The 10,729-nt window shown below is 46.6% G+C and overlaps 1 protein-coding gene across 1 annotated transcript; it reads left to right on the top strand.

Annotated features, from left to right (window-relative positions):
- Positions 1-258: 258 nt before the first annotated feature.
- Positions 259-9,761, top strand: PA2G4 (proliferation-associated 2G4). The gene is made up of 14 exons (XM_055250761.2): positions 259-773; positions 2,530-2,658; positions 2,941-3,046; positions 3,138-3,207; positions 3,473-3,565; positions 5,185-5,248; positions 5,716-5,794; positions 6,260-6,338; positions 6,418-6,551; positions 6,828-6,922; positions 7,046-7,173; positions 7,340-7,393; positions 8,679-8,745; positions 8,839-9,761. Exons 1-13 carry the CDS (start codon positions 686-688, stop codon positions 8,742-8,744), a joined length of 1,185 nt encoding a protein of 394 aa, XP_055106736.1. The 5' UTR covers positions 259-685; the 3' UTR covers position 8,745; positions 8,839-9,761.
- Positions 9,762-10,729: the final 968 nt, after the last annotated feature.

The raw sequence follows: 10,729 nt of genomic DNA, 5'->3' as shown, positions 1-10,729 counted from the left end.
ACCTGTCTGCCCCTCCCTGTTTTCTCAGCTTCGGAGGACGACTGGACCGGCTGGGCGGGTTTCGCCAGCCGACTCAGGGATCCGAAGAAGGGCGCACCCAGCCTCCCCGCCCTAGGCGTAGACACACTGCCCACCAGCTGCGGCTCCACTCTACTCCACCCCTGCCGGCTCGACTCTAAACCCATTTCCCCGCCGTAGCCCCGCCCCTCTCCCCTCAGCCCGCCCCTCTCTGTTACTGGCTCTCGCTAGCGTTCTCGGTGGAAGTGGTTTTTCCGGGAGAGACCACGCTTCCCCTCAAGCTCCCCAACGGCTCCGCCTTCCCGCCGGAGCCTGACCCTTCCCAGCGTGCCCGACGATTCCGGCGTGCGAGGCCCTTGGAGGGCAAGGCCCCAGGGCCTGGCTTAGGAGCGCGAGAGGCAGGCTGGGAATTGTAGTTCGAAAGCCCTCGAGAGCGGCTAGAGGCTGGCGGTGGAGAGGACTAGTTGTCCCAGCGTGCCCTGCGCCTCAGCCCGCGCGCTCGCAGCTTCTCGCTCTCGCCTGCCGGCCCGCTCCCTTGCTTGCTCGCGCTTTCGCTCGCCCTCTCCTCGAGGATCGAGGGGACTCTGACCACAGCCTGTGGCTGGGAAGGGAGACAGAGGCGGCGGCGGCTCAGGGGAAACGAGGCTGCAGTGGTGGTAGTAGGAAGATGTCGGGCGAGGACGAGCAGCAGGAGCAAACTATCGCTGAGGACCTGGTCGTGACCAAGTATAAGATGGGGGGCGACATCGCCAACAGTGAGTGCGGCCTCGGGGGTCGGGGAATCAAGGCTGATAGGGAAAGGTAACAGGCTGGCCCCGAAGGGGCTGGAGCGGAGGGGTCATGCGGACTGAGCTACTGAGGGGCTCGCACCGGTCCGCTGGGGACGGCGTGGTGGGAAGACCCGGTGTCGCGCCTGGGACCTGAGCGGCCAGGCCCAGGCTGAAGTCTATGGAGGTGCGGGTCGGCGACCAGGATGAGCGCAGAAAGGCGACCCTGGTAGGTTCCGACCCGAGGCCGTTTGTTAGGAGGCAAGACGTGTTTTCTCTTGTTCTATCCTTCATTCCCGATTTCTGCTTCCTCTGATTCTGGCAGCGGCGAGGCCACCTCGAAAAGTAAGCGCCCAGCTATTGGCGACAGAAGCGCCCCTCTGTTTTTGTAGCGTCTCCGGGGCGTCAGGAGCCGAGCCGGCACGTGTTGCTGGGTCCCCTTGCGGATGGCTGGCCCCCTTCTTCCTCCACTACCGTCCCTGACACCAGCTTCCCCACCACGTGCTTTGCTGGAGCCTTTCCTTCTTTACTTCAGCTCTTACCCTGGTGGGGGCCCCCTTCTACCCTTGGGCCAGCTAAGGGGACCGTTGGAGAGCACTCCTGGAGCTTCTAATACAAGTCTTGGAGATATATATGGCTTTTCTTGAAGTTACTCATTACTACCACCTTTCCAATCTGTGCAGATAGCCTTAGTTAGCATTCACATTTGTTGTTCTCAGTGACGTGACAACTCAAATGTTTTGGGGTCTCCGTCTTATCCCAACTAGGCAAGCTTGTGAACATTACTGGAAAAGGGAGGACTGATTGTAGGATTTTCACAAGTCATCCTTATTCCAGGTGTGCTCTGACGATCTCAGCAGTTGCTTGTCACTCTAGGCAGATGCCACTTTCTCTTTTCTCTCTTTCCAGTTAGCCTTTCCATTTTATTTAAAACCCAGTTAGGGAGATACAAACTGCTTGTCATTGTGCTTTTAAATGGTTTTAACGCAAAGATGGTGGGGAACAGGTATTTAGGATGCCTCCCGTCCTGTGGGTGAAAATCTGAGTTTTACCAGCTTTCGAAGAATCACCAAAACTGAGATTTCAAAAATCAAACCTGTGCTTTATATCACAGTGGACATTTAGTATCGTACCCTGGTTTTTTTGGTGCCTTTTAGTATTTGAGATATTAGTGGTTTGAATCAGAAAATCTCTTTCTTAGAGTTTATAACTTTAGCCTCATATTTCTTTTAGATAAGCCATGATCCCCCAAAATGAAACCCAGGGACCTTAGATTAAGTTCCCTTGGCTTATGCCCTTGTTTATGAGGAAATAAATCTATATAGATTGAGATTCCTAACACCTAATTAGAGTGTCTGAGAAAGGAATGCAGTAACATTTAACAGTGCATCGGCTTCGAGTCAGCAATTCTATCTACCTTCTTGTCCCTGATGCCTATAAATTTCATCTAGTCTTTGCGTGTATGTGGGGATACCATGGCGAACCCTCTGAAGTTCATAACTCTGTCCTGTCACACCAAAGGTAGCATCTTTGGAAAGTCCAAGGCCTTACCTAGGGAGATGGCTTGCACATACCCAGTTGTCACATAATGTAAGGAAGAGAAGGGAATGTTGACCTTTCAGCCTCAGGGCAATGGCACTAGGGAGTATTATAGAAACTCTTAAATTCAACTTCCAGGTATTCCTTGGGTGGTAACTAGACAATGAATACATACAAGGCTGACATGATGGGATTCTGTCCTCAGGGGTACTTCGGTCCTTGGTGGAAGCATCTAGCTCAGGTGTGTCGGTACTGAGCCTGTGTGAGAAAGGTGATGCCATGATTATGGAAGAAACAGGGAAAATCTTCAAGAAAGAAAAGGAAATGAAGAAAGGTAAAAAAAAAAAAAAAAAAAAAAATCCCTCACTAATTTCCCGTTTGACACTTATTTGGTACTATATGTTTTTATTTTTTTCACTGTAATGACGCAGTCCCCACCCCAGCTCTGGCTGAGGTATGGAAATTTGGAATGGCAAGTGGGATACAAGCAGTTTCCTACCTAATCCAAACTGATGAAACTTAAGCAAGACCCTGAAAAAATCCTTCTACATTTCTGAAGGGCACTAGGGCTCCCGGGAGACAGCAAGGCAGTAGGCTGATGATTCTTTCTTTACAGGTATTGCTTTTCCCACCAGCATTTCGGTAAATAACTGTGTATGTCACTTCTCCCCTTTGAAGAGCGACCAGGATTATATTCTCAAGGAAGGTGACTTGGTAAAAATGTAAGGTTAAACCGTTTTAAAGCATTTTTCTTTTTTTAAAGCATTTACAAAGTGCCAGTTCCTAATGCAGTACTCTGATCTTGCCTTTCAGTGACCTTGGGGTCCATGTGGATGGCTTCATCGCTAATGTAGCTCATACTTTTGTGGTTGATGTAGCTCAGGTGGGTGGCCTGCTTTTGATCTCTGTTCAGCCTTGGGGGTGGAGGGAATGCACTGCCATTTGCTTCTTATCCCCACCGCCAATCACCACGTAAGTTGAGAGAGTCTCTAGAGAAGCAAAAGGAGAAAGGTTTTTGTTGTTGTTGTTGTTTTTGCCCTCCTGTTCATTGGCTGGTCTTCGTATGTGGGCTCACAGATATTAACCAGATAGCCAGCTGAGTTAACAGACTTTCCAAGAAGATACTGATTGCATGTCCTTATCTACAGGGGACCCAAGTAACAGGGAGGAAAGCAGATGTTATTAAGGCAGCTCACCTTTGTGCTGAAGCTGCCCTACGCCTGGTCAAACCTGGAAATCAGGTAAGCTATTTTATCCAATTCCAAAGCTCGGTTGAACCAAAGATGCATGAGGCACCTATAGCTACTCTATATGAAACTACCAACCTTCCCTACAGACCCCTTATATAACAGCTTTTTAAAATTAGCTATATTTGGCTGGGCACAGTGACTCACATCTGTAATCCCATCACTTTGGGGTGCCAACGTAGGAGGATAGCTTGAGGCTGGGAGTTCAAGACCAGCCTGGGAAACATGGTGAAACCCCATTTCTACAAAAAATACAAAAATTATCTGGGTGTGGTAACATGTGCCTGTATTCCCAGCTTCCAGGGAGGCTGAGGTGGGAGAATCACCTGAGCCTGGGAGATTGAGGCTGTGGTGAGCTATGATCATGCCACTGCACTCCAGCCTGGGCAACAGTGAAACCCTGTCTCACAAAAGGAAAAGGAAAAATAAGCATTTGCTGTCCCCACAAAACAGATTAGAATGCCAGGTAAAAAAGGATAAACACTGGACTTAACATTATAGGCATGTGGTGGCACATGCCTGTAATCCCAGCACTTTGGGAGGCCAAGGTGGGAGGATTGCTTGAACCCAGGAGTTTGAGACCAGCTTGGGAAACATAGCGAGACCCGTCTCTACAAAAAGAAAAAAGAAAACCCAGGTTTATGACCAAGTTCTTTCACTTAGCAGTCATTTAACCTGGGGCAAATCATTTAACCTGAGACTCAGTTTCCTTGCCTTCTAGATTGGGATATACATCTGCCCTGTTCACTTGCAAAATTTATTGAATTAGACCATCTTTGTGAAAGCACTGGGTAAAATGATATGCAGATACAGCTGGTCCTCAGCTTGATGCTACATTCAGTAGAAGCTATACTTTGAATACGTATACAACCATTCTGTTTTTCATTTTCCATATAGTATTTAGTAAATTACATGAGATATTCAACACTATTATAAAATAGGCATGTGTTAGATAATTCTGCCCAACTGTAGGATAATGTTTTTTAAGTGCTCTGAGCACATTTAACATATGCTAGGCTATGATGTTAGGTAGGTTAGGTGTATTAAATGCATTTTTGACTTAGTGATATTTTCAACTTACGAGTTTTTTGGAGATGTAACCCCATTGCAAGTTGGGGAACATCTGTATAAAGTATTTTTAGATTGTAGGGATAATCAAGCTATGAAATGAAAAACCAGTGAATGAGAATCATTGGGACTTGATGGAGGATATTAGAATGCTCAGTTCTGCCAGGTGTGGTGGCTCACGCCTGTAATCCCAACACTTTGGGAGGCTGAGGTGGGCGGATCACGAGGTCAGGAGATTGAGACCATCCTGGCCAACATGGTGAAACCCCGTCTCTTCTAAAAATACAAAAATTAGCTGGGCGTGGTGTTGTGTGCCTGTAATCCCAGCTACTCAGGAGGCTGAGGCAGGAGAATAGCCTGAACCTGGGAGGCAGAGATTGCAATGAGCCAAGATCACACCACTGCACTCCAGCCTGGCGGCAAAGCCAGACTCCATCTCAAAAAAAAAAACAAAAAATGCTCAGTTCTTTTATGCTTCTTATTCTCATTGTAGAGAACTTACTAGCTCCTGATATCTCACCTTTCATTTGATGTTGTACTTCTAGAACACACAAGTGACAGAAGCCTGGAACAAAGTTGCCCACTCATTTAACTGCACACCAATAGAAGGTGAGAACAGATAACAGGGTTGAGGGTCTAAGAATGAGTGGCTTTGCCAGGTGCGTTGGCTCATGCCTGTAATCCCAGCACTTTGGGAGGCTGAGGTGGGAGGATCACCTGAGGTCAGGAGTTTGAGAGCAGCCTGGCCAACATGGTGAAACCCCGTCTCTACTAAAAATATAAAAAATTAGCTGGACGTGGTGGTGGGTGCCATTGCACTCCAGTCTGGGCAATAAGAGCAAAACTCCATCTCAAAAAAAAAAAAAGAATGAGTGGCTTCGCAGAATTGAGGCTTTTGCTCCCTTGAAGATCTATCCTGGCTATAGCCCAGTCTAAGCCAGAAATCTCAGAGCCCTGTGTTTCCATAACCAGGTAGTTTTCTCACTGCCTACCCCATCAAACTGCTGAAGTGGGTAGATTTGGAAACCTTTTGGGATACTGGATAGCTCGTTCCATAGGTTGTGTCCTGTCTACAGGTATGCTGTCACACCAGTTGAAGCAGCATGTCATCGATGGAGAAAAAACCATTATCCAGAATCCCACAGACCAGCAGAAGTAGGTGCCAACCCTACTTATCACCTTATACCACACAAGACTAGTCATCAGGTTTTCTTCTATACTCCCAACTGAATCTTGTCTACCCTCTACTCCATGTTTTCAGGAGTGACCTGTTGCTCTTAATATTCCCTTTCTGTAGGCCGGGCGTGGTGGCTCACGCCTGTAATCCCAGCACTTTGGGAGGCTGAGGCGGGTGGATCACCTGAGGTCACGAGTTCGGAACCAGCCTGACCAACATGGCGAAACCCTGTCTCTACTAAAAACTACAAAAATGAGCCAGGCGTGGTGGTTTGCGCCTATAGTCCCAGCTACTTGGGAGGCTGAGGCAGAAGAGTTGCTTGAACCCAGGAGGTGGAGGTTGCAGTAAGCTGAGATTGTGCCACTGCACTCCAGCCTGGGTGACAGAATGAGACTCTGTGTCAAAAAAAAAAAAAAAATTCCCTTTCTCTCTATTCCTTTTAGGAAGGACCATGAAAAAGCTGAATTTGAGGTACATGAAGTATATGCTGTGGATGTTCTCGTCAGCTCAGGAGAGGGCAAGGTGAGGAGAGTACCAGAATTGGCAAAGAGGGGTGACAGAGTGTTCACCAGACCAAATGTTACTTAAATTACTCTTTCAGGCCAAGGATGCAGGACAGAGAACCACTATTTACAAACGAGACCCCTCTAAACAGTATGGACTGAAAATGAAAACTTCACGTGCCTTCTTCAGTGAGGTGGAAAGGCGTTTTGATGCCATGCCATTTACTTTAAGGTACTATACTTAGCAGTGATAGTACTTGGAACCAGTCTGACTCACAGACCATACACCCAGGGACACTTTTTCCTCTCCCTTCCTGCCTAGACTTGTAGCGTGCACGTGCTCACTCCCTCCCTCTCTCTCCCCATCTCCTTCTCACTGAAGGTAATGTAAAAGAGCAATCCTAAGCATGATTTCTGCCTGAGGGTAGGAGCTATTTTAAAATATGAGCAAAATGGTAAGACTTGATGTGGAGTTAAAGATACCTCTGAATATCATCTTCCCTGCCAGAGCATTTGAAGATGAGAAGAAGGCTCGGATGGGTGTGGTGGAGTGTGCGAAACATGAACTGCTGCAACCATTTAATGTTCTCTATGAGAAGGAGGGTGAGTTCTAAAAAGAGCTTCACTTTGGATTCCCTGATTATATGATATCCTTCCTGTAAGTTCAGAAGAGCTAAGTATGACAAAGGAACTTTTTATCAAAACACATCTTCATTTTTGCCATAGGTGAATTTGTTGCCCAGTTTAAATTTACAGTTCTGCTCATGCCCAATGGCCCCATGCGGATAACCAGTGGTCCCTTCGAGCCTGACCTCTACAAGTCTGAGATGGAGGTCCAGGATGCAGAGCTAAAGGTTAGTATGGAATAGAAGGTGGTGAGTATGTACATGGTATCCTGCCTGTGAGTGAGGGCTAAATGCCAGCAAAGTCCTGAAAAGAGCTACAGTACTGAAAGTAACCCTTTGTTTTTAATTTCCTCCACATTCCTCAAAATTTTTTTTCCTTCTTCCTGTTTTCCAGGCCCTCCTCCAGAGTTCTGCAAGTCGAAAAACCCAGAAAAAGAAAAAAAAGAAGGTGTGTTATTACGATCATCCCTCTCTGGCAGGGTGGACCTGATCCCTCTTTCTCCCACTGTGTTAAGTTGTAGTGGAATGTGGATTTTTATACAGATGCTCCTCAACTTATATGATAGAACTTTGTCCCAGTAAACCCATCATAAATTGAAAATACTGTAAGTCAAAATGGATTTTTAAAATATATATATATTTTTTTTAAGAGACAGAGTCTCAAACTTCTGGCCTTGAACAGTCCTTCCACCTCAGCCTCCCAAACTGTTGGGATTACAGGCATGAGCTGCCATGCCCAGCCTTGTTTTGGCCGGGCACAGTGGCTCATGCCTGTAATCCCAGCACTTTGGGAGGCCAAGGCAGACGGATCACTTGAGATCAGGAGTTTGAGATCAGCCTGACCAACATAGAGAGAAACCCCGTCTCTACTAAAAATACAAAATTAGCTGGGTATGGTGGCACATGCTTGTAATCCCAGCTACTCGGGAGGCTGAGGCAGGAGAATTGTTTGAATCTGGGAGGCAGAGGTTGCAGTGGGCCAAGATTGCACTATTGTGCTCCAGCCTGGGCAATAAGAGTGAAACTCTGTCTCAAAAAGATGATCTCACTGTGTCACCCAGGTTGACGTGTAGTGGCATGATCATAGCTCACTGTATCCTCAAAACTCCTGGGTTCAAGTGATTGTCCTGCCTTGACCTGCTGAGTAGCTACCACCATGCCTGGCTCAAAATGGATTTGATATATCTTAACCTACCATGAACCTCATAGCTTAGCCTGGCCTACCTTTAATGTGCTCAAAACATTTATTGAACAAATTATCATGTATCGAAATATCCATATTGCTTTCACACCATTGTGAAGTTGAAAAATCACAAGTTGACCATTGTAAGTCAGACACCTGTATATCTCTATTTCAGCTGTGACCCAGAAGATTGAGATAACTTTATGGCTGGGTGTGGTGGTTCACACATATAATCCCAACAGTTTGGGAGGCCTAGGCAGGAGCATCACTTGAGCCCAGGAGTTCAAGATCAGCCCGGGCAACATGGTGAAACCTCATCTCTACAAAAAATACAAAAAAGTCGTATGTGGTGGCATGGCCTATAGTCCCAGCTACCTGGGAGGCTGAGGTGGGAGGATCACCTGAGCCCAGGGAAGTTGTACCACTGCACTCCAGGCTGGACGACAGAGTGAGACTTTCAGAAAAAAAAAATACTTTTATCTCTGGTCCCAGACACCCCCAAGTAGTTAGAAACTGACACGTCTTCTCCCTCTCCTTTTCTTGCATATAGGCCTCCAAGACTGCAGAGAATGCCACCAGTGGGGAAACATTAGAAGAAAATGAAGCTGGGGACTGAGGTGGGTCCCATCTCCCCAGCTTGCTGCTCCTGCCTCATCCCTTTCCCACCAAACCCCAGACTCTGTGAAGTGCAGTTCTTCTTCTCCACCTAGGACCGCCAGCAGAGCGGGGGCGATCTCCCTGCCCCCAGCCCAGTTCCCCAACCCACTCCCTTCCAACAACAACCAGCTCCAACTGACTCTGGTCTTGGGAGGCGAGGCTTCCCAACCACGGAAGACTACTTTAAATGAAAAAAAGAAATTGAATAATAAAATCAAGAGTCAAAATTCATCGTCTTCAAGCCCCTCTTTCTAGCCTTTTCTACTACTCTCTGCTTGGTCAAGGTTTGTGCCCTACTACAGAACAGGGCTAAATTAGCCACCACCACTGAAAACTCAACTGAATTTTTTTATACCACTCTGATGTCAGCATTTTTCCATCTGTTTGGGGCTTTTTCCTCTTTTTTCCATTCTCCCCAAATATTTTATCTGGCTTCAAAATTAAGAGGATTATTTTTCAGATTGTTTTTATTCAGTGTGGCCGATTCCTCATCTGATTCAGGCTGTCCAGCCAGGCCCCTCCCATTTTAGGAGCTGGAGCCTTTATGAAGAGATTCTCATCTATGAAATGGATCCTCATTTGTAAATCTTTTTTCTTCCATTTTCACAAAGCTGTAAAGAAATAATCCATCTCAACCTTACCCTTTTCTCTGGAGTCAGTGGGGTCTTTCCTCGCTCCATCTTACACAAACCTGAGGTGGAAGCTCAACTGGTTTTGTTCCCTGTTTGAAATATTGTGATCTCCCTCCCTTGAAAGAAAAACCAAGAACCAGAGGAGTAGACTGACTGAAGACACAACTCCTGGCTTTCTGAAGCTATGGACTTGGATTGAATTGCTGGGGGTTTGTAGAGAAAGGTGACAAATTTCAGTACCTCTGGCATGCTGTCCCAGGAAACTAGGGCTCCCACTAACTTATGAGGTTTTTAAACACACTGAAAATGACATGACATTAAAATAAATTTGGATTTGCTCATAATGATGTGCTTTGTATGCTGCTCTTATTTGATGGAGGTGGGGAGAATGTCAGTTGAAGTGGTATTGGAACTGTTCCTCCACAGTGCCATGCTCTACCTTCCCAAAACGAGGAATGTCTTGACTTGCAGAAGACACAAATCCTAGAATCTTTGATGATACAGTAAGTTATCTGCTGGAGTTGGGTGGCGTAATTTTATAAGTAGAAACAGTCCTCACTGCTAAGATTTGTTTGCGGCCGGGCGCGGTGGCTCAAGCCTGTAATCCCAGCACTTTGGGAGGCCGAGGCGGGCGGATCACGAGGTCAGGAGATCGAGACCATCCTGGCTAACACGGTGAAACCCCGTCTCTACTAAAAATACAAAAAATTAGCCGGGCGTGTTGGCGGGCGCCTGTAGTCCCAGCTACTCGGGAGGCTGAGACAGGAGAATGGTGTGAACCCAGGAGGTGGAGGTTGCGGTGAGCCGAGATCACGCCACTGCACTCCAGCCTGGGGGACAGAGAAAGACTCCGTCTCAAAAAAAAAAAAAAAAAGATTTGTTTGGGGCTAGGACGCTTAATGTGTACTGCAAAAACAGCACTGCAAGTGTTTATCTTGAGTTCAAGAAGCCAGGAAGAATGTCTGGTACATTAGTTTTCAGGGCCAGACTAAAGTCAGATGGGTAATTAGTTTATCTCACTACATGTCAGGAATTGGCAAACTAGAGATACTACAAGTGAACAGAACACAGGTCAAATGTGTAATGATGTATATCCACCATTAAAATAGAGTAGTTTCAGTGCCCTAAAAATCCTGTGTTTTGCCTGTTCATCTCTCCTTGCTTACGCATTTGTCCAAAGGAAAGGAATGTACAATGCCTAGAGTGAACCCTACTGTAAACTAAACTATGGATTTGGGGTAATAATGGTATATCAATGTAGGTTCTATTGTTAACAAATGTACCACTCTGGCAGGGTGGAGTGATGTTTATA

This window comes from Symphalangus syndactylus, chromosome 17, assembly GCF_028878055.3.
Source record: "Symphalangus syndactylus isolate Jambi chromosome 17, NHGRI_mSymSyn1-v2.1_pri, whole genome shotgun sequence".
NCBI lineage: Eukaryota > Metazoa > Chordata > Mammalia > Primates > Hylobatidae > Symphalangus > Symphalangus syndactylus.
The sequence above is the reverse complement of the archived record's forward strand: the minus strand, read 5'-3'. Positions and strand labels throughout refer to the sequence as shown.